At 37.2% G+C, this 24,054-nt stretch overlaps 1 protein-coding gene across 2 annotated transcripts in view; it reads left to right on the top strand.

Annotated features, from left to right (window-relative positions):
* The window catches only part of P4HA1 (prolyl 4-hydroxylase subunit alpha 1), a 79,026-nt gene that overhangs the window by 18,126 nt on the left and 36,846 nt on the right, over positions 1–24,054 (top strand). For both annotated transcript variants that reach the window (XM_032313181.1, XM_032313180.1), the window contains exons 4-8: positions 247–398; positions 2,882–3,019; positions 16,361–16,600; positions 19,297–19,493; positions 23,338–23,514. In XM_032313181.1, the coding sequence (XP_032169072.1) occupies positions 247–398; positions 2,882–3,019; positions 16,361–16,600; positions 19,297–19,493; positions 23,338–23,514 (904 nt within the window). The remainder of the gene's footprint in view (positions 1–246; positions 399–2,881; positions 3,020–16,360; positions 16,601–19,296; positions 19,494–23,337; positions 23,515–24,054) is intronic.

The following is a 24,054-nucleotide window of genomic DNA, read 5'->3' as shown; positions in this document are numbered from 1 at the left end:
CATTTACTGGAGCCATTTGAGAGAAACAAAACTAAAAGAAAAAGACTTGTTACATTTTTCTTTTACCAAGCTAGATTTTACCCATAATAGTCTTGCTTTTTAAAAAATTTATAATTTCATTTTAAAAAGAGTTTTTAAATACAGTTTTCACTCATAAACCTCTGGTCTTTTTTCTGAGTGCTTTATTAAGTTGTGTTCTCCTTATTAAGTGTATGTGTGCTCCATTTATATGTCTTATGTGTATAGATGGGCAGAGAAGTTAGATCGACTAACCAGCACAGCGACAAAAGATCCAGAAGGCTTTGTTGGGCACCCTGTAAATGCATTCAAATTAATGAAACGTCTGAACACTGAATGGAGTGAGTTGGAGAATCTGGTCCTTAAGGATATGTCAGATGGTAAGTCAGATGGTAAGATTAAGGAGCCAAAAAAAGTAAGACAATATTGCTGCCGTGTGTGGAAATGCCAATACTAATAAATTCATTTCCCAGAACATCATGTGTTCGGTGTTATAACTAAATTGTTGCAGGGATATATTTGGTTTGACTGGAGTTAGTCTATATCCTGAATTCCTTAATTTAAAAAAAGAATAAAAACTGGAAACAAATAAGCACCAAACAAAAGTTTATCAATTATTTGACATATAGTTTCATTTCTGAGAGTAATTGTTCCCATTTTAGGATTATCTTCAGATGTCAAAAATTTATGGATAAATCTCCATCATCTCATCTATTGTTCATGTATTGGGTGCCACTATAAGAAAAAGTTTTAGCTGTGTTCTATATAGTATTTTGAATCTTAGACTTCTTTTACTTCAACAATAAATTGAAAAACTAAGACTGCGAACAGTAACAATGAAGGTCTTTCTAATTAAAACAAAGTTGTATTTGGAGTTTTGAGGTGTTTTAGATATTTTAGTAGCAGACACAGAAAACTAAGCCTGGAGTTTAGGAACTAGAGGGAATATGCTTAGATAAAATACTTGTTCAGTGACTGGAGGTGGAATGAAAAAAAGCAAGAAGAAGGGAGAGAACTGAGTTAACTATGTAAATGAAAATACTCCAAGGGTGCTTATGAGTGTTTCTGAGCGGTCAACTATTAGGCAAAGGACGGAAAGCCTCGAGGAGAAAAATTAAGGCAAGCCCTTGTGAAAACTGCATTGTGTGAAGGAAATACCAGGGATTATTTGCTCTCTTACGTAGCACCATGACAACATTTTTAAAGTCCTGTATTAGTGTGTGCACACACATATACACATTTATTTATTTATTAAAGATTTTATTTATTTATTTTGACAGAGATGACAAGCAGGCAGAGAGGCAGGCAGAGAGAGGAGGAAGCTGGCTCCCTGTGGAGCAGAGAGCTGGATTCGGGGCTCGATTCCAGGACCCTGGGATCATGACCTGAGCTGAAGGCAAGAGGCTTTAACCCACTGAGCCACCCAGGCACCCCTACACATTTATTTATTAACTTAATTTTTTTAAAATTCTCAATTTTTTGATCTTTATGACCTAAGTTCTTTTATAAGGTAAACCTTGAGACTTTGATGTTCTAATCTGTGGTAGTCATCCCATAGTGTTATAATACATACATTTTTCCTCTTTTTTAGGGATGGGATTTAAGCAACTTCTTGGATTTATTTGGAGTCATAAAAAAATCTGTAAAACTTGTTGTAAAATTCCATGTGGACATTGTGACTTAAAGGATTGGTCTTAAAGGATTGGTCTTAAAACTAAAAAATATGCTTGATACGAACTTTAGCCCTCTCCTAGCTAGTTGTTCATTTGTACATTTTCATTAACATAAAAATGCCTGGCTGATCAAATACACACAAAAAAATTTTTTGCTGATCAAAATACACAGTTGCCTGTAAGTAAGTGTGAGAGGAGGGAAGTTTTATACCTAACTTTTATTTGCAAATGACGACATTATTATTAAAATTTTAAATTACTTGTTTTTGTGTTTTTGGTTCCTTGAGTATTTAGCATCCATGCTCCTTAGGGTAATTATCATAATTATTTTATTAGTTTGGTTTTTGCTATATTTTATATAAAACCTTTTAAAATTAAAATTAGGGGCGCCTGGGTGGCTCAGTGGGTTAAGCCTCTGCCTTCAGCTCAGGTCATGATCCCAGGGTCTTGGGATCGAGCCTCACATGGGGCTCTTTGCTCCGCAGGGAGCCTGCTTCTTTGTCTCTCTCTGCCTGCCTCTCTGCCTACTTGTGATCTCTCTGTCAAATAAATAAATAAAATCTTTAAAAAAAATTAAAATTAAATTAAAATTAAAGCAAATCTTGGTTGATCACTATATTCAGTAATTTGACAGATCTAAATATATTTTAATAAATGAGCCACTTTATAATCTTAAACATGTAATTAATCTCTCTCCCCCCTCAAAGGATTATACCAAACTTTGTATATTTACATATTTATATAATGAGTGACACATGGAAGAAGAAAATAGAACTTTTTAAAAATGCATACATTTTATTTACCATCTGTTATCCTAAAGTATAATTGGTTGCCAATGGATGTCATTTTCAGATCCGTAAATCCATTTTTCAAGCTTAGTGGAGGCTCTTTTGTGTAACTAAAGATTCAGTTATGTTGATTTTTACCTAATATGACATGATTTATGCAATGACTTCAGATTACTTAAGTGACATTAGGATTTGGGAAGATGGAATAAGTTAGAGGTATTTCAGGTCTTAATGTATTTAGTTTTTTCTTGTTGAGCATGTGGAACTTTAACGGCATGGTAGGAAATTATAATAAAATTAATTTTGAAAAATCCTTGTGAGCACTGTATATTGCAAATTGGAAGTCTATTCTAGAGTCTTTCTTTATCTTTTCTTTTTTTTTTTTTTTTTTTTAATTTCAAGGCTTTATCTCTAACCTAACCATTCAGAGACAATACTTCCCTAATGATGAAGATCAGGTTGGGGCAGCTAAAGCTCTGTTGCGTCTCCAGGATACCTACAATTTGGATACAGACACCATCTCAAAGGGTAATCTCCCAGGTAAGAATTCTTCTAGCATATATAACATTTATTACCTAGTTGTTCTATTCAGTCCATTAGAATGTTAATCTAGAAGAAAACTTTTGCATTTTAAGACTTTTAACATTAATTTATTTCATAGTCTTTGAAGACAAAGACTCTCTTTCCCTAGGACTTAATAGTTGTGGGTAAGTTTATAGCTTGTTACTGTGAAAGCTTAATATTATAGAACTTAACTTTAGGCATTTTTTTGCCTGGAAAAAAACAGTCAGTTTTCCTCATGTTTTTCTTTAGAACATCAAATGTTTGTGTGTAAAGTTATAAAGGAATTGATAAAGTTTATATGTTTAGTAATTTAAAAACCAAGACATACCGGGTGTACACAGATTTTTAAACTGATTTTTTTTGTTGTTTTTGTTGTTGTTTTGTTTTGTTTTGTCAGAGAGAGTGCACAAGCAGGGGAAGTGGCAGGCAGAAGGCAGACACTTCCATGTGTCACTCAGGTTTCCTTCTGAGCAAGGAACCCGATGTGGGACTTGATCGCAGGACTCTGGGATCATGACCAGAGCTGAAGGCACTTAGCTGAGCCACCCAGGCATCCCTTTTTAAAGTGTTCTATAATGAACATCCTGCTTTATGACCCATTTTTGGCAAAACCTTCTATTTAGGTTACAGCTGGTTTCATGATAATTTGCTTTAAAAATCTTTCATTGTACAAAAAGTATATAACAAAATTTGTCATCTTAATCACTTTTTTTTTCATCTTAATCACTTTTAAATGTGTGGTTTAGTGGCGTCACGTACATCCACACTGTTGTGCACCCATCACCAGCATCCATCCCCAGAGCTCTTTCCATCTTGTAAAACTAAAACTGTACCCATTAAACAATAACTCCCCATCCCCTGTTTTCCCTAGCCCCATCATTTTGCTTTGTTTCTATAATTTTGACTGTTTTAAGTATCTCATATAAATGGAATCATACAGTAATTGTCTTTTTGTGATGGACTTATTTCACTTAGCATAATGCTCTCAAGGGTCATTCACATTGTAGCAAATGTCAGAATTTCCTTATTTTTTAAGGCTGAATAGTAATACGTAGTGTGTGTATATATCTGTATATGTATATATACCATATTTTGCTTATTTCGTCCATCAGCAGGACACTTGAGTTGCTTCCATGTGTTAGCTAGTGCAAATAGTGCTGCTGTTAACATGGGTGTGCAGATAGCCTGTCAAAACCCTGCCTCCCATTCTTTGGGTAGATACATAGAAGTGTAATTGCTGGATCCTATGGTAATTCTATTTTTAGTTTTTTGAGGAAGTGCCTTACTATTTTCTGCAGTAGATATATTATTTTACATTCCCGCCAACAGTGCACAAGGGTTCCAAATTCTCCCCCTACTCTTCAACACTTGTTTTTGTCTCTTTCTTTGATGGTAGCCATCCTTATGGGTGTGAGGTGATATCTCATTGTAGTTTTACATTTCCCTATCAGTGATGTTGAGCATCTTTTCATGTGCTTTGCAGCCATCTGTATTTCTTTCTTGGAGAGAGGTTTATTGAAGTCTTTTGCCCACTTTTTTTTGTTTTTTTGAAGATTTTATTTATTTGAGAGGGAGAGAACGAGAGAGAGAGAGAGAGCATGAGAGAGCACAAGAAGAGGAAAGTCAGAGGGAGAAGCAGACTTCCTGCAAGCAGGGAGCCCAATGTGGGACTCGATCCTGGGACTTCAGGATCATGACCTAAGCCGAAGGCAGTCGTTTAACCAACTGAGCCACTCAGGCGCCCTTTTGCCTACTTCTTAATTAGTTTTTTTGTTGTAGTTGGTTTAGGAGTTGTTTACATATGCTGGATATTAATCCCTTATGAGACACATGATTTGGAAACATTTTCTCTTATTCTGTGGGTTCTCTTTTTACTCTGTTGATAATGTCTTTTGATGCATGAAGTTTTAAATTTTTCATGAGGTCCACTTTATTTTTTCTTTGGTTCCATTTGCCTTTAGGATCATATACAAGAAATTGTTGCCTCATCTAATGTCATGAAGCTTTTCTCCTATGTTTTCTTCTTAAGAGTTTTATTGTTTTAGGTCTTACATTTAGGTCTTTTATCCATTTTGAGATAATTTTAACATGTGTTAGTGTAAGGGTCCAACTTCATTTCTTTTGCTGATGGATATCCAGTTTTTCCAGCACCATTTGTTGAAAAGACTATCCTCTCCCCATTGATTGGTCTTGGCACTCTTGTCAAAAAGTATGTGATCATGTATGTGAGGGTTTATTATAATCTGGGCCCTCTGTTCTATTCCATTGATCTTTATGCCTTATTAATACCACACTGTTCTGGGATGCCTGGATGGCTCAGTTGGTTGGACAGCTGCCTTTGGCTCAGGTCATGATCCCAGAGTTCCCAGATCGAGTCCCGCATCGGGCTCCCAGCTCCACGGGGAGTCTGCTTCTCCCTCTGACCTTCTCCTCGCTCATGCTCTCTCTCATTGTCTCTTTCTCAAATAAATAAATAAAATCTTAAAAAAAAAAAAACACACTGTTCTGATGACTGTAGCCTTTTTTTTTTTTTTAAAGATTTTATTTATTTAATAGGGCATGAAGAAGGGTGAGGAGGGGCAGAGGGAGGGGGAGAGGCCGACTCTGCTGAGCCAGAAGCAGGGCTTGATTCCAAGACACTGAGAGCATGACCTGAGCCAAAGGCAGAGGGAGGCAGATACTTAATCAGCTGACCCACTCAGGTGCCCCTGAAGACTGTAGCTTTGTAGTAAGTTTTGAAATCTAGAAGTTTGAGTTCTCCAGTTTTATTCTTTTTTTTTTTTTTTTTTTTTTTTTTTTTTTTTTTAAATTTTTTAATTTTTTTTAAAGATTTTATTTATTTATTTGACAGACAGAGATCACAAGTAGGCAGAGAGGCAGGCAGAGAGAGAGGAAAGCAGGTTCCCTGCTGAACAGAGAGCCCGACATGGGGCTCGATCCCAGGACCCTGGGATCATGACCCGAGCCGAAGGCAGAAGATTGTTTTGACTGTCTCTTGAAATTACATACGAATTTCAGGATGGGTTTTTCTATTTCTGCAAAGAATGTCATTGGGATTTTGATAGGGATTGTATTTAATCTGTAGATCAGTTTGGATAGTATTGCCATTTTAATAGTATCAGGTCTTTCAGTCCATGAACATGGGATGTGTTTCTACTTATTTATGTCTTCTCTTATTTCAGCAATGTTTTGTGGTGTTCATTGTATAAGTCTTTAACCTCCTTGGTTAATTCCTAAGTATTTTATTCTTAGAATTGTTTTAGTGGGGATGACTGGGTAGCTCAGTCAGTTAAAATGTCTGCCTTTGGCTGAGGACGTGATCCCATGGTCCTGCGATCAAGCCCTGCATTGGGCTCCCTGTGCAGTGGAGTCAGCTTCTCCCTTTGCCTGTCCTTTCCTGTTCTCTCTCTGTCTGTCTGTCTCTCTCTCTCAAGTAAATAAATAAAATCTTTCTCGAGGTAATGACTGTTCTGAATTTGGTTGTATTCATTTGTCTCTTTATTCTTTACTACATACATTGTTGTGTTTTAAAATTTTAAATAATCTGTATATCTTCCTGCAACCTTTTTCACTCAGTTTTTTTTGAGTAAACTCCTCTAATTGCTGTATGGTATTATATGACAGAATTGATTTATTCATTCATGCATGGATGGACATTTTGGTTATCTCCAGTTTTTTTGCTGTGTCAAACAAGATTTCAGTAAACATCCTTGTTTATGTATTCTTTGGCTAATGTAATGCAAATATTTCCTTAGGGTATAAGAAGACAGGGTTTAAGCGCCCCTTGTTTTTTTTGTTTTCTTTTTAAGATTTTATTTATTTATTTGACAAAGAGAAATCACAGGCAGAGAGGCAGGCAGAGAGAGAGAGGGAAGCAGGCTCCCCACTGAGCAGAGATCCCGAGATGGGGCTTGATCCCAGGACCCTGAGATCATGACCCGAGCCAACGGCAGATGCCCAACCCACTGAGCCACCCAGGTGCCCCGAGCCCCTTGGTTTTATCTCTTAAATCTATTTCCCCCACTCCCATTCCACTGATGTAGTTGGAAAAACGTGGTTATGTGTTTTATGGAATGTACATGTTGGAGTTGCCCGATTTTTTCTTTTGTGTTAATTTGTTACTCTAACTCCTGTATTTCCTATGAACTGGTCAGAGCTTGAGTCTCAAGTTAGATGCAAGTTTTTTAATTAACTCCATAGGTGGCGCTCTGAACTTTCTGTTGACGTGCATGACTAGCCACCCAACATCTCATCACACTTTTTGTGTGACTGATGAGTAGCTTTGGTGGTGGGAGACTGATTAGTCCATATGAAGTTTTCCATGAGTTTTCTTGTAATTGTTTTTGCAGACTTTGATGATCCTTGCCTAGAACTATTAGGGGTTGAAAATGGTGATTTTCTTATCCCATCATTCCTTCTGCTTTTATTGGCTGGAATTCTATCAGTAAGAACTTTTTTTCAGGAACCATTTTTTTATCCTGAACCAGAGTTTGTATGTGAAGGGCAAGATAAATTCTTGATTATTATTCTTGTGTCAATTTTCAGAATGAGTTAATGTCATAATAACTTATAGTAGTGACCAGCAATTTTTATCTGAAGTATCATTACAAACTCATGGATTTTTATATATTTTTATATTTCAGTCCATTATTATTATTCATTTGATGCCCAGTTATCCTATTTGAGGCCAGGGGGATCCTCTTTACACTTGATCTTAGCCAAAAGGCTGAGAAGTGATGGGGGGGGTGGTCCTTTTTAGATGGGCTAATTTGTCCTTTTGAAATTATCCTGTTATTCTTTGTTATTAAGGAAATGTAATTTTTGGCAGTTTTTTCCAAGCTTATCTTATAAATTTCTACCCCAAAGCAGGAAGAATCTGGCCTTGTCGTAGTGAACCTTGATTCTTTTTAATTGGGAATGATACAGGGAGTGGAGTGTAGCTAGGTTCTAGGGATGTCTGTTGCTATTTGTCATTGATTCTAAGTCTTCAGTGGACAGAGATAGGAAATATGTGAGTTCATGTTAATTTCCAATTCAAATGTAAGATTATAGGGTTTATACTTACATCTCTTTTGTGTCAAAACTCTTGGTTCCAGTGACATTAAACATAATTAGTTTTTTGTATTATCCTATAATAGACCTAAAATAATTTCAGAATAACCGTACTTATATTGTTAGTAACATTAAGATTTTTTTAAAATACTTCTGTTTCTCCATAGTTATTCTTTTTAAATTTTATTTATTATTAGAGAGAGAGAGAAAAAAAAAAAAGTAAGCAGAGAGGCAAGGGGAGACAGAAGGGGAAGCAGACTCCCCGCTGAGCAGAGAGCCTGATGCGGGGCTTGATCCCAGGACCCTGAGATCATGACCTGAGTCAAAGGCAGAGGCTTAACCCACTGAGCCACCCAGGCAGCCCCGTAACATTAAGATTTTGAGTGCAGTTTATTTCTTTGTACTTTTTATCCTTGGAATATAGGTTAGACTGGATGTGATCAGTTAAAATATTGTTTGAAAAACACCTGAAGTAGTTCATTTCTTTCTGTAGTTACGCCCTCAGTGTTGTATAGTTGGGTTTATTCATTTCAGTACTTTTTCTTCAGTTTTTAAGGATTGTTCTCTATTATTATTTTTGTTTGTTTCTTTTGGAAGCAAAATATCTAGGAGTGAAATGGCTGGGTTGTATGGCAGGCATATATTTAGCTTTTAAGAAACTCCCTAATTTTTTGTACCATTTTACATTCCTTTCATCAGTATGATTTCTTCTACATATTTCAAACACTTGGTGTATTCAGTCATTTTAATCTTAGCCATATAATGGGTGTATAGTGGTATATCATTGTTTAATTTACATTGTTATATGTATGTAATAACTGATGACTAACAATGAACATCTTTCCCTGTGTTTATTGGCTAGTCATATCTATTCTTCGGTGAAGAGTCTAAGAGTTTTCTATATATTTTGGATTAAGTTTTTTATCAGATAAATGTGTTGTGAATATTTTTAACCAGTCTCTTGTCTTTTTATTTCATATTAGTGCCTTTTAAGAGAGCAGTTTTAAATTTTGATTATTTAATTATCAATATTTTATTTTTTAGAGGTGGGGGAGGGACGGGAGAGGGAGAGAGAGAATCCAAGTAGGCTTCTGCAGAGCCCCAACATGGGACTTGATCTCATAACCCTGAGATCATGACTTGAGCCGAAATCAAAAGTCAGATACTTAACCAACTGAGCCACTCAGGAGCCCCAGTATTTTTTTCACTTATGCGTAGTGCTTTGGTATCAAATCTAAGAAATCTTTTTTTCCCCTGAGGTCTGACATATTCTTCTGTTTTTTTATCTAGAAGTTTCGTAGTTTGAGATTTCACGTTAAGCTATAGGATACATTTTGAGTTGCTTTGTATGTGCTATGCAGTAAAGATTGATTTTTTAAAAAATATGAATACTTAATTTCTTGAACAACATTGAAAAGACTTTCTCCATTGAATTGCCTTGGCATTTGTCAAAAATCACTTGGTGTATCTCTTGACTTGATTCTATTCCATTGATTTATATGTCTACCTGTAATTAATACCAAACAGTCTGAACTATAGCTTGTGGGTTTTTTTTTCTTTAAAGATTTTACTTAATTGTTTGAGAGAGCGAAAGCAAGCCCAAGTTGGGGGGAGGGCCAGAGAGAGAGAGAGAGAGAAGTAGACTCCCTGATGAACAGGGAGCCCAATGTAGAGCCCAGTCCCAGGACCCTGGGATCCTGGATGATGACCTGAGCCAAAGGCAGATGCTCAAACACTGAGCCACCCAGGTGCCCCTGAACTATAGCTCTATAGTAAGTATTGAAATCAAGCAGAATAAGTCCTCCAGCTCTGTTCTTTGGTAAAATTGCTTTGGCTATTCTAGATTCTTTGAATTTCCATATAAATCTCAGAATCAGTTTGTCAGTTTCCAAAAAAAAGTTCCTATAGGAATTTTGATTGGGGTTGGGTTGAATCTTGCAAAGAATTTGGGCAGTATTGTCATTTTAACAATATAGACTTTTTCTAATCCATGAACACATTATATCTCTTCATTAATTTAAGGCAAAGAAATTGGGGTAGGAGACAAGATACTTTGACCTTAAGGTTAAACCACCATGAGTCTAACAGTTACTGTTTGACCATTGGTGTCAAAAGTTGGAACAGGGGCACGTGGGTAGCTCAGTGAGTTAAAGCCTCTGCCTTTGGCTCAGGTCATGATCCCAAGGTTCTGGGATCGAGCCCCGCATTAGGCTCTCTGCTCAGCGGGGAGCCTGCTTCCTTCTCTCTCTCTGCCTGCCTCTCTGCCTACTTGTGATCTCTGTCAAATAAATAAGATCTTTAAAAAAAATCCTTTCCCCACTTCCTCTTTCCCCTCCTCTTTTACCCCCCTTAAAAAAAAAAGAAAACTAAAAAAGATTCCTTTATTTATTTGCAAGAGAGAGACTGAGTGGTGTTGGGGGGTAACTATATGTAACCTGTGGTTACATATCGGTTTTTCCTATATGTAACTACCATTTTAATAGTTTTTCTCTTTCCACTGTTTATTTTTGAAAATAAAAGCAAATAGGTACATATTTCTGTTCCTTCTCAACATAAACACAAAGCATGGTAAAATACTTTGTATACCATGGTGTTTTAATTTATTGATATACCCTGGATATCAATTCATATCATATATAGAAATATTCATTTCTCTTTATGTCTATATTTTAATCTATTTTTGCGGAGGTACTATAGTTGATAAAATCAGGCCTATATGATGATCATTTGGTTTGTTTCTTGTCTTTGGCTATTATAAAAATAATGCTGCCAGTATCCTTGTACATATATTTTTGTTTTTTTGCTAAGTGATTTTTTTTTTTTAAGATTTATTTATTTATTTGACAGAGATCACAAGTAGGCAGAAAGGCAGGCAGAGAGAGAGGAGGAAGCAGGCTCTCTGCTGAGCAGAGAGCCTATGCGGGACTTGATCCCAGGACCCTGGGATCATGACCTGAGCTGAAGGCAGAGGCTTTAACCCACTGAGCCACCCAGGCGCCCCTTTGCTAAGTGCTCTTTGGAATATTTTTTCTAGAAGTGATGCCACTGAGTCAAAGAATAAATGCATAGGTAATTTTGCTAATAGTGTCCCAGTTTCCCTCCATAATGGTTGTATCATTTTGCATTTCTTTTTTTTTCAAGATTTTATTTATTTATTTGACAGAGAGAGACACAGTGAGAGTGGAAACATAAGCAGATAGTGAGAGAGGGAGAAGCAGGCCTCCCGCTGAGCAGGGAGCCCAATTCGGGGCTAGATCCCAGGACCCTGGGATCGTGCCATGAGCCGAAGGCAGATGCTCAACGACTGAGCCACCCAAGCGCCCCTCATTTTGCATTTCTACCAGTAATATGTGAGAGTGCCTATTTCCTCGCAGTGTGACCAAAAAAATGTTGCCAATGTTGTCAGACTGAGATTTCTGCCAACCTGATAGTTCACTTTATTTTTCTAAATGATTTATTTTCATTTTAGAGAGAGAGTACACACATGAGAGCGGGGGATAGGGAGAGAGAGAATCCCCAAGCAGACTCCCCATTGAGTGTGAAGCCCAACACAGGGCTGGATCCCAGTACCCTGAGATCATGACCTGAGCCAAAATCAAGAGTCAGATGCTCAGCTGACTGAGCCATCTAGGCATCCCAGTTCACTTTTGTTTAGATTGGCTAATATGTATATCAATTTCTTTTCTTTTCTTTTCTTTTTTTTAAGATTTTATTTATTTATTTGACAGAGAGATCACAAGTAGGCACACGGTGGGGGGGGGGGGGGAGCAGCCTCCCTTCTGAGCAGAGAGCCTGATGAGGGGCTTGATCCCAGGACCCTGACATCATGACCTGAGCCGAAGGCAGAGACTCAACCCAGTGAGCCACCCAGGCGCCCCAGTATACCAATTTCTTTATCATTCTTTCTTGTACCTCAGACTTTCCTTGTAGAATGATTTTCCTCATCTTTAGGTGTGCTTTGGTGTCGCGGTTGGTGGTGTGTCTGACTCTTGGTCCTGAGATCCAGCCCCACATAGGGCTCTGTGCTCAGTGTGGAGTCTGATTGTCTCTCCCCCTGTCCCTTAACACTCTCTCTCAAATAAATACATCTTTAAAAAGATGTTTTCCTCATCTTTGAAACACATCCTTAAGAAGACTTTACATATATATATATTACATATATATGTTGGCTTTGGATTCTTTGTGCTTCCTGACTCTCAAGTTTTATGTGTTTTAATTCTGGAAAATTGTCTACTTTCACTATTACTTCTTTAGTGCCTCTCCTATATTCTCTCTGTTGTCATCTGATGGGACTCCAACTAGACATACTAGACCTTATTTTTCTTGCTTTTAACTAGCACTTTAATTTTTTTTTTAAAGATTTTATTTATTTGACAGAGATCACAAGTAGGCAGAGAGGCAGGCAGAGAGAGAGGAGGAAGCAGGCTCCCCACTGAACAGAGAGTGGATGCAGGGCTCGATCCCAGAACTCCAGGATCATGACCTGAGCCAAAAGCAGAGGCTTTAACCCCCTGAGCCACCCAGGCGCCCCTAGCACTTTCTTTTTTTTTTTTTTTAAAGATTTTATTTATTTGAGAGAGAGAGAGTGAAAGAGCATGAGAAGAGAGAAGGTCAGAGGGAGAAGTGGACTCCCTATGGAGCTGGGAGCCCAATGCAGGACTCGATCCTGGGACTCCAGGATCATGACCTGTGCCGAAGGCAGTTCCTTAACCAACTGAGCCACCCAGGCGCCCAGCATTTTAATTTTTATCTCCTCTGCTACCTCCTGGGTAGTTTGTCCCATGGTAATTTATTCAGCTCCCTCTTTAGGTTTATTATTCCCTCTTTTTTTTTGTCTAACTTGCAATTTAGCCTGGCCAGTAAATTTTATTTCATTGATTCTGTTTATTACTTCAGGAAGTTCTGTTTTTTTTTTTTCTCTCCCACTCCTATCTCCCTGGTCTTTTTTTTTTTTTTTTTGGGTGTCTTTTATGTTTTTATTTTCTATTTTTTTTTATTTCTTTAAACATTTTAATCATAGTTATTTTGTATTCTTAATCTCATAACACCAGTATCTGAAGAACTTGGGGATATCTAATACTGTTTTAAAATAGTTTTGCTGCTTTTACTCGTAGTGGCTCTTTTCATCTTGTCTTTTATAATTTTGGATTGTGTATACTTCTTGAGATTCTGTGAGGGAATGTTGCAAAACTTGAGCTAAGGGTGCATCTGGCCAAGTATAAATGTTGCTTTTGCTCTCAATTTAACATTTTGACATATTTCTGTCTAGATCTTTCTGGCTTTCCTGTATGGCATTTGAAATTATCTTTCTTAGTTATCTGGGTTGCTCAGTTTGTTAAGTGTCTGCCTTTGGCTCAGGTAGTGATCTCAGGGTCCTGGGATTGAGCCCCATGTTGCCATCGGGCTTCCTTCTCAGTGGGGTGTCTGCTTCTCCTCTCCCTCTGCTCCTCCCCTTCACTCGTGCTCTCTCTCTCAAATGAATAATTAAAAATCTTTAAAAAATTATCTTTTTTAGTGAAAAATGCTATTCGATTATGTTGATATATTGGCCTATACCTTTCCTTGCTTTTAGTTTATTATAGTTTTTAGCTATAGTAGTTGGTTCAGCTACAAAAATTGTTTATACAAGGTGTTTCTTCCCCAATCCCTAGTACTAAACTTAAGAAAATAACAGTATTAATTCATAGGCATGAAATTATTACTCTAGATTTATATTGTGGGATGTCTTAAGAGTAAAGTTACCAGTTTATGCTTTCCTCCCCTATTAAATTTTGCCATTTTATGGTATAATATGATCCAAACTTCTGGAGTCATAGTGTGCAGATTGCAGTTCTGGCTCTTTGCTGTGTGACCTTGTGCACAGTAGTTAACCTCTATCTTAGCTCCTCATCTGGATTGCTTTGAGAGTTAAATGAGTGACAAATGCCTGGCACATAGTAAGGCTTCAGTAAATGTAGACTGTTTAAAAATATTTTTCTTGGGGCGCCTGGGTGGCTCAGTGGGTTAAAGCCTCTGTCTTCGGCTCAGGTCATGATCCCAGGGTCCTGGGATCGAGCATTGGGCTCTCTGCTCAGCGGGGAGCCTGCTTCCTCCTCTCTCTCTCTGCCTGCCTCTCTGCTGACTTGTAATCTCTGCCAAAAAAATAAATAAAAATCTTAAAAAAAAATTTTTTTTCTTCAAGGTTGTTGTAATTTCATATTTCTTTAACAATTAGGCTATTTCCCACTTTTTAATTTTTTTGTTTTATATCATGTGAACTGTCAAATATCTTTTAACTAGTTTTTTTAAAAAGTAGGCTCCACACCCAACATGGGGCTTGAATTCCTGACCCTGAGATCAATAATTGCATGCTCTACTGACTGAGCTCCCCAGGTGCCCCTATCTCCTTTTCTTTTTTTTTTTTTAAAGATTTTATTTATTTATTTGACAGAGAGAAATCACAAGTAGATGGAGAGGCAGGCAGAGAGAGAGAGAGAGGGAAGCAGGCTCTCCGCTGAGCAGAGAGCCCGATGCGGGACTCCATCCCAGGACTCTGCGATCATGACCTGAGCTGAAGGCAGCGGCTTAACCCACTGAGCCACCCAGGCGCCCCCTATCTCCTTTTCTTAAGACAGAAGTTTTACTTCATAAACCAGTTGACATACCAACACCAAAAGCATAACTAATTAAGGATTAATTAAGTTAGAGTTCACCAAAATTAAAACTTCTGTATGTTAAAGTATACTATCAAGAAAGTGAAAAGATAACCCATACAGTGAGAGAGACTATGTTGCAATCATCATTCTGATCAGAGACCTGTACCCAGAATATATGAAGAACTCTAAAAATAATAAAAGGAATCAAATTTTTAATATTTTATTTATTTATTTATTTATTTGACAGACAGAGATCACAAGTAGGCAGACAGGCAGGCAGAGAGAGGAGGGGAAGCAGGCTCCCTGCTGAGCAGAGAGCCCGATGCAGGGCTCCATCCCAGGACCTTAAGATCATGATCTGACCCGAAAGCAAAGGCCCAACCCACTGAGCCACTCAGGCACCCCCTAAGAATCAAATTTTTAAATGGGCAAAGGATTTGAGTAGACATTTTCCCAAAGATGATATACAGATGGACAATAAACACATGAAAAGATGCTCATCATCATCATTAGAGAAATACAAATCAAAACCATAATGAAATACTACTTTATACCCAACAGAATGGCTCTAATAAAAACAAATGTACAACAAGTATTAGGATGTGGAGAAATTAGAACCTTCATACATTGCTGGTGGAATTGTAAAATGGTATTAGTACTTTGGAGAACCGTTTGGCAGTCCTGAAAATGTGTTAAGCATAGAGTTGCTTAACAACTCTGTGGGACCCGGCAATTCCAGTACTGCCTATAAGGGTAATGAAAACAAATGTCCACTCGGAAACTTTTACATGAATGTACATAGTAGCATTATTCATAAAAACCAAAAAACTAGAAACAACTTGAATGTCCATCAAAATACAGTCTCTCCATACAGTGGACTATTATTTGGCAATAAAAAAGATGCTACACCATGAATGAACCTTGAAAACATGTTGAATTGAAAAGCAGTTGCAAAAGACCGTATGTTAAATGATTCCACTTACATGAAATAACCAAAATAGGCAAATCTGTAGATACAAAAAGTAGATAAGTGGTTGTCTAGGGCTGGGACAAAGAGGGAGATAATGGGTAGTGACTGCTAATGGTTACAGGGTTTCTTTTTGGGGTGATGAAAGTGTTCTAAAATTAGATTGCGATGTAGGTTGCATTACTCTGAATATACTAAAAACTATTGTGTTGTTTGAATGAGTGAACTTTATGATATGTAAATTACATATTATTAATGCTGTTGGAGGGAAGGGAAAAGAGAAAGAGCCAATTTACAGGTCCATCTTTATTCCTGTCCATTCATTTTTTTGTCCAGATTATTGGTTAGGAGTAAGGTATTTGTCCTATGGTGATTCCTGCTGTGCTAGAAAATTGCATGCTTCAACTTAGTTGATGTTTTATTTTGGCATGATGGCTGATAATTGAAGTCTTGGGTTTTCTAGGTCCATGACCCCTATTAGTGTGATTCTTACCATGTTTCATTACCTTGTAGATTGTTCCTTTGTTCATAAATTTAGGATGATTCTTGTTTTTCCTACCTCAGAAGCTTGTCACAAAGTTCAAATGAAAGTGAGATAGCACTTTGAAAGCTGTATAGTCCTAAATAAGTGTTTTTAAAGTTCTCTTTATTTTCTTTCCGTAGGAGTAAAACACAAATCTTTTCTAACAGTTGAAGACTGTTTTGAGTTGGGCAAAGTGGCCTATACAGAAGCTGATTATTACCATACAGAACTGTGGATGGAACAAGCACTGAGGCAGCTGGATGAAGGCGAGGTTTCTACCATTGATAAAGTCTCTGTTCTAGATTATTTGAGCTATGCGGTATACCAGCAGGGAGACCTAGATAAGGCACTTTTGCTCACAAAGAAGCTTCTTGAACTAGGTATGTTAATTTGGCCTAAACTTATATATAAGTTGCATATGATAATCATTATATATAAGTGTCAAGCTATATGACAAGATAAATATATATATATAATTCTGATATATGACTATGTTGCCTTATATGTGTAATTAATATATATAATTCTGAAACATAATTTGTCATATAACTTTGGTACTTTTTTTTCTTTTTCAAGTCTTTATTTAAATTCCAGTTAGCACACAGCACAATATTAGTTTCAGGTGTAGAATTTAGTGATTCATCCCCTACACACAACACCTGGTGCTCACCACAAGTGCCCTCCTCAATACCTATCACCTATCTGACCCATCCTCCATCATCTCCCCTTCTGCAACCATCAGTTTGTTCCTCTGTGGTTGAGTCTGTTTCTTGTTTTGCCTTTTTTCTCCCCTTATGTTCATCTGTTTTGTTTCTTAAATTCTACTTGTGAGTGAATCATACGGTATTTGTCTTTCTCTGACTGACTTCACTTAGCATTATACTCTCTAGCTCCATGCATGTGATTGCAGAGTTTTCATTCTTTTTTATGACTGAGTAATATCCACTTGGGTACTTTTTATTTGTTTAAGTCAAGAGACTATCTGTTAGACAAATTTTATCCTCCATTTATCTACTAAATAAATGGCAACTCATTTTTCTTAGCTAACACAGTGGCTGTGTTTCTCTGCGGTATACTCTTTAGGAACTTCAAAATTGTACCTGACCTAACAAACTCAGTCAAAAATGTTTATTTACCATGTTGTCATATTAAATATTAACCATTTTCCTTTGAGGAATATTTTTTTTTGGAGGAATATTTTAAGATTGCATTTCATATGTAAAAATAGTGATTTGAAGTAAATAGACTGAATATATATTTGTCATATTCAGATGTTAGATAATGCGCTATCCTATGAGGAGTTGGTCACTAGTATTTTGAACTTGTTTCTCTAAATATGATCCAGAGACCACGTGCATCAGAATTACTTGGATGCATATTAGAAATGAAAAATTCCTTGATCTCCACCCCAGACCTACTAAATCAGAATCTCTGGGGGTAGAGTTGAATGCTAATAAGTTCAGGTGGCCTTTGGTCTAAAATGAAGCTTTAAAACTTTTTACTAGTTAGTATTTTTCTGAACAGGTTAATATGTGTATGTTAGAAGAGGCCAATTGTTAAAAGGATTGGTCATCGTCATCTGAAAATGAACTTCTGACAGGTTATTTCTTGGTTGAGTGAATTAATAAATTAAGATAATAGTTCAGATACTCTTTTTTCAGTGTTTTGTAGTGATTTTTTCCCTCCTGACTTAAAGGGTTATAATAGGAAATTTTTAAAAATAGAAAAGATATGGAAGAGTTCCATAAGCCAATCACTGGAAGATACCCACAAATTTTGTTTCCTTATAGTATATATTCCCTTTCCTGCCCATACTCACTTTTCTTTTTCTGTTACAAAATTAAGATCATATTGTATATTACAGCATACATTTTGAGCAGTTTCTCAAAGACAAGTATTTTACAAATCTAAGGCTAGATATCCTAAACACTTCCCGTTAATATCACAAGTGAAGTTTCTTTTTTTTTAAAGATTTTATTTATATATTTGACAGAGAGAGATCACAAGTAGGCAGAGAGGCAGGCAGAGAGAGAGACAGAGGAGGAAGCAGGCTCCCTGCTGAGCAGAGAGCCCGATGCGGGACTCGATCCCAGGACCCTGAGATCATGACCTGAGCCGAAGGCAGCGGCTTAACCCACTGAGCCACCCAGGCGCCCCACAAGTGAAGTTTCTATGTATTGTTCTGTGTGTGTGTGTGAGAGTGTGTTGGTTTGGTTTTTTTTTTTTACCCCTCCTCTGGGATGGGTGGAGTAGTTCTCTTTTACCCTACTAAAAGATAGCTTAAAATGATGACTAGCAATTCAGAGGCAGTTAGTGGATTCTGGCCTATTTGAAAATTATAACTTCAATTTCTCTTTTTTCCATCTCAGAATGTTGGAACTGAAATTCTCTTAGCCCTCAGAAGTAGGCTCTGTTCTGCATTTATGATGTATCTGTGGTGAATGTTGCTTTTGAACTGTATACACTCTCTTCCCCATGATTACATTTCAGTCTCAGAAAAATCTTTTCCATTGCTTAAAATAAAGAGAATGAGTAATATTTCAGAATTCATTTGGCATCAAATTGATCATAATTCATTTGGCTGATTAATAAGTTCTAAAAGTAGAATATTTGATACTTTGAAATAAATGGCTGATTCCTTCTCCAGAACTCTTTTTATATAGGGTGACTGTGTATGATTTACTTGGGGCAGTACTGGTTTATACCTATTGTTTTGGTACAATAATTTTTTAAAAAAGATTTTTGTTTAGCTATTTGAGAGAGTGCATGTGCAAGCAGGGTAGTAGTGACAATAGAAAGAATCTCAAGCAGGCTTTGTGCTGAGTGTGGAGCTGGAAGCAGGGCTCATTCCACAGCCCAGATCAAACCTGACCTGAAACGAAGTGTTGGTTACTTAACTGACTGAGCCGCCCAGACACCCCTGGTATAATAATTTTTACTAGTGCCTCCTTTCACTCTCATAAGTATCCTGGTTTGGACGGTAAATTATATGGTCCTCTATTTTTATATTACTATATTCCGATGCTTGAAAGACTGTAAACTTAACCATGGTCATGCTTTCTTCCTTACCCAATAGATCCTGAACACCAGAGAGCTAATGGTAACTTAAAATACTTTGAATATATAATGGCTAAAGAAAAAGATGTCAATAAGTCTGCTTCAGATGACCAATCTGATCAGAAAACCACACTGAAGAAAAAAGGGGCTGCTGTGGATTACCTGCCAGAGAGACAGAAGTACGAAATGCTGTGCCGTGGGGAGGGTATCAAAATGGTAAAGTGGAAAAGCCAATTGTGTGTATGTGTGAATGTGTGTGTGTGTTTGTACATAGTTCTAGAGAGAATCAGAGTTCTTTTTTAAGCCTATGTAATAAATATTAGAATTAAAGTATTGTGGTATGTTTATTGTGGGTGTCACACTTAATGTGCTCCAACTATTGGTAAAATAGCTTTAGGATAAAGCTTTTGAATCATTATGCTATTTTATTTATTTTTGGTGATATAACTCTTTGCATAGGCCAAAAGAGGCTTATTTTTATAAGACGGAGGATCAGATAATTTAAGGGACATGATAAAGTTTTCTTATATTTTAATGCAAAAGATACTTGGGCAGTCTTAAGCAGAAATAATACACCTTCTTAACCTGTCCTATAAAACAAAGAACTCTTCTATACAATAATGTTTTGTGGTTTTGCTCCTATTTGACCTTAACAGGATTGCTTAGTGAAATGTGCTAATCTATTTTAAAAATACTTAAAATGCAGAAAGAGTTTCAGCAGATTTTGACTTTAACATCTATTTTTTTAAATACTCAAATGTGTCTATAAATATCCCTTTATTTATTGTATATCTATATTTATGTATTTATAACTCAAGAGTACTAGTGCTTCAAGGTGTTAATAGATAAAAGGCCATAAACAAAAAAGTTCAAGACTGGGGAACTTAGGTTTTTTTCACCCTCTGGGCTTTTCAGAGACTTTTTTTTTTTAAAGATTTTATTTATTTATTTGTCAGAGTGAGCACAGGCAGACAGAGTGGCAGGCAGAGGCAGACGGAGAAGCAGGCTCCCGCTGAGCAAGGAGCTCAGTGTGGGACTTGATCCCAGGACGCTGGAATCATGACCTGAGCTGAAGGCAGCGGCTTAACCAACTGAGCCACCCAGGTGTCCCATCAGAGCCTTTTTATGATAATGTACATTATGGATATGTTATACATTGCTTCCCAACATTAATTGATCATGCATGGAACCCTTTTTTAAGGTGTATCATGTGGTACTAGTTTTCAGTTGAATGCAGGCATATATAGAAGGAATTAGTGAATTTTTGAAGTACTTTTAAATGTAAACATTTGGGGCACCTGAGTGGCTCAGTGGGTTAAGCCATTGCCTTCGGCTCAGGTCATGACCTCAGGGTGCTGGGATCGAGTCCCATATTGGGCTCTCTGCTCAGCAGGGAGCCTGCTTCCCCCCCCCCCCCAACCCCGCCTGCCTTTCTGCCTACTTGTGATCTCTCTCTGTCAAATAAATAAAATTAAAAAAAAAAATGTAAACATTTGAATTGTGTTTCAGGTTTTTCTCTGCTACTCATAAACTCAAGCTGGGCTGTACCTTTTGGTATTGGCGACTTCTTGATATTTGAGGACTTAATATTGACAACTTAATCTCTAACAGCAAATGCATAGATCATATCTATGTTGACACTTGAGAACTAAGTTTATGGACTCCTCGAAGAACATGCTTACTTTTGCTTTGAGTGCTAATGAATAAATACAAGGATAATAAAACTCTATAAAAGATTCACGAAACTTTTTTTTTAAGTTTCACATCTAAATATTTTATTACATATCTATTGAAGATAAAGACTCAAAAAAATAACCGAAAAACCATTGTCACACCTAAAAAAAAGAGCACCGTATTTCCATAATACCATACATCTGGTTAGTGTTCAAATTTCCAGTAGTAAGCAGATACTTTATTACCTTTAATAACTTTTTTTTTTAAAGATTTTATTTATTTCTTTGACAGAGACAGATTACAAGTAGGCAGAGAGGTAGGCAGAGAGAGAGGGGGAAGCAGGCTCCCTGCTGAGCAGAGAGCCGGATGCGGGGCTTGATCCCAGCACCCTGAGATCATGACCTGAGCCAAAGGCAGAGGCTTTAACCCACTGAGCCACCCAGGCGCCCCACCTTTAATAACTCTTGAAGAAGAGATCAAAATAGAACCATAGGTATGAAACAGAAGTCTGCTTAATTTACCAATTTGTTGATGTGACACCCCATCAACTCTGCCCCAAAACAAGGATCATCTTCATTATCAGAATAGTTAAATTCACTTCATCATTGTATCAAAGACTTAGAATAAACAAACCTTTAGATTTGACTCTAGGTAAATAAAGTACATGGAGAATAAGCATGCATCATTATTTGTCTTAGTAGGTTAGCTAATAATTAAAACAGAGTAGGGGCACCTGAGTGTTCAGTCGGTTAAGCATCTGCCTTGGGCTCAGGTCATGATCCCAGGATACTGGAATGGAGCCTGCTTCTCCTTCTCCCTCTGCTGCTCCCCCTGCTTGTGCGCTCTTACTGTCAAATAAATAAAATCTTCAAAAAAACCCAAAACTAGTATTATTTTTACTTCATATATGATATACTTGTTTAATCAAGAGAAGAATCAGCAGTGGGTAATTTATTTAGTTAATATAATATACATTGAAAGGAACATTTATTTGTTTTGTCAATGACTTTTTTTTTTTTTTTGAAGATTTTATTTATTTGACAGAGAGAGAGAGAATACAAGTAGATAGAGAGGCAGGCAGAGAGAGGTGGGGGAAGCAGGCTCCAGTTGAGCAGAGAGCCCCAAGATATGACCTGAGCCGAAGGCAGAGGCTTAACCCACTGAGCCAGCCAGGGGCCCTGGAAATGACTCTATTTTTATTTTTTATTATTTATTTATTTATTTTTTAAAAGATCTTATTTATTTGACAGAGATCACAAGAAGGCAGAGAGGCAGGCAGAAAGGGGGGAGGGGGAAGCAGGCTCCCCCCTGAGCAGAGACCCCTATGCAGGGCTTGATCCCAGAACCCTGAGACCATGAACCGAGCCAAAGGCAGAGGCTGAATCCACTGAGCCACCCAGGTGCCCCGACTCTATTTTTAATACTCATCAGTAAAAGCACCTGCCTTCCTTAATAAGTTATTTTCTCTTTTTCAGAATTACTCATTTTCATCTTTGTTTTTTAAAACTAAATTTATTTATGCTGCAAGCATCTAACAGCGAGGTATTTAGGAAAACCTGGAGAGGTTTTATTTTGTTTTTCCTTTTAAGAACTTTTTTCTAGGTCCTTCTTAGTTACTTTGTGAAGTTAGGAGCAATGCAGGTCATTCCATTCATATTTTCATAAAATATCTCATTATTTCATTCGTATTTAGACACCTGAACTTTATTTTGATGAGACACGGGTTAAAAGTGAAACCCTACCTTTTTTCTTACTCAAGGCCTAGCATTCTCTCCCAGAAAATAATCATTAATAAAACTTAAAAAAAAAAAGGGGCACCTGGGTGACTCAGTGGGTTAAAGCCTTCTGCCTTTGGCTCCGGTCATGATCCCAGGGTCTTGGGATCAAGCTCCGCATGAGGCTCTCTGCTCAGCAGGGAGCCTGCTTCCTCCTCTGTCTTTGCCTGCCTCTCTGCCTATTTGTGATCTCTCTGTCAAGTAAATAACTAAACTAAATATTTAAAAAATTAAAAAAAAATATTTTGTTTATTTGACAAACGGAGATCACAAGTAGGCAGAGAGGCAGGCAGAGACAGAGAGAGGGGGAAGCCGGCTCCCTGCTGAGCAGAGAGCCCAATGTGGGGGGCTTGATCCCAGCACCCTGGGATTATGACCTGAGCCGAAGGCAGAGGCTTTAATCCACTAAGCCACCCAGGTGCCCCAAAACTTTTAAAATCTTGATGTCCTGTTTGATGCAAAATACTTGCAGAGTACTGTATTTTATATATTCTTCCATCAATGCTCTTTGTATCCACATGCATGATTATTGTTTCTTTTTTGCATAGGAGCAAGCATTAAAATTATTATTACTCTAATATGTTTTATCATTTTCTTAACTTTATGTTTAGACTCCTCGGAGACAGAAAAAACTCTTTTGCCGTTACCATGATGGAAACCGGAATCCTAAATTCATTCTGGCTCCAGCTAAACAGGAGGATGAGTGGGACAAGCCCCGTATTATTCGCTTCCATGATATTATTTCTGATGCAGAAATTGAAATTGTCAAAGATCTAGCAAAACCAAGGGTAAATAATTTTTTTCTCTTTTTTTCCTTGATTTACTCTACTGTGTATCAGTTTTGCCTTTGCAAGATTATAAAAATGATAATTAATATGGCATTAACACCATAGATAGTTTTAGATAGGTTGTCACAACATAGTAGAGTTGTAAATAAGCTCTATTTATACTAGTTTTTCCTCAGTTTGTTATTAACACAGATAACATACCCTGCAGCTGGGTTTTAAGCACTTAATTATGAAATTTTTATTCACACTGATTTTTTTTTTTTTTTAAAGATTTTATTTATTTATTTGACAGAGAGAGATGACAAGCAGGCAGAGAGGCAGGCAGAGAGAGAGGAGGAAGCAGGCTCCCTGCTGAGCAGAGAGCCTGATTTGGGGCTCGATCCCAGGACCCTGGGATCATGACCTGAGCCGAAGACAGTGGCTTAACCCACTGAGCCACCCAGGCGTCCCCACACTGATTTTTATTCAAAGATGTTTCAGCATCTTCCTGAAAAAGTTTTGTATGTATTTTCAAACACATTAGTCTCATAGGCTAATCAA

This window comes from Mustela erminea, chromosome 14 (genome assembly GCF_009829155.1).
Source record: "Mustela erminea isolate mMusErm1 chromosome 14, mMusErm1.Pri, whole genome shotgun sequence".
Taxonomy (NCBI): Eukaryota; Metazoa; Chordata; class Mammalia; order Carnivora; family Mustelidae; genus Mustela; species Mustela erminea.
Note: the sequence above shows the minus strand (reverse complement) of the source record. Positions and strands in the feature narration are given on the sequence as shown.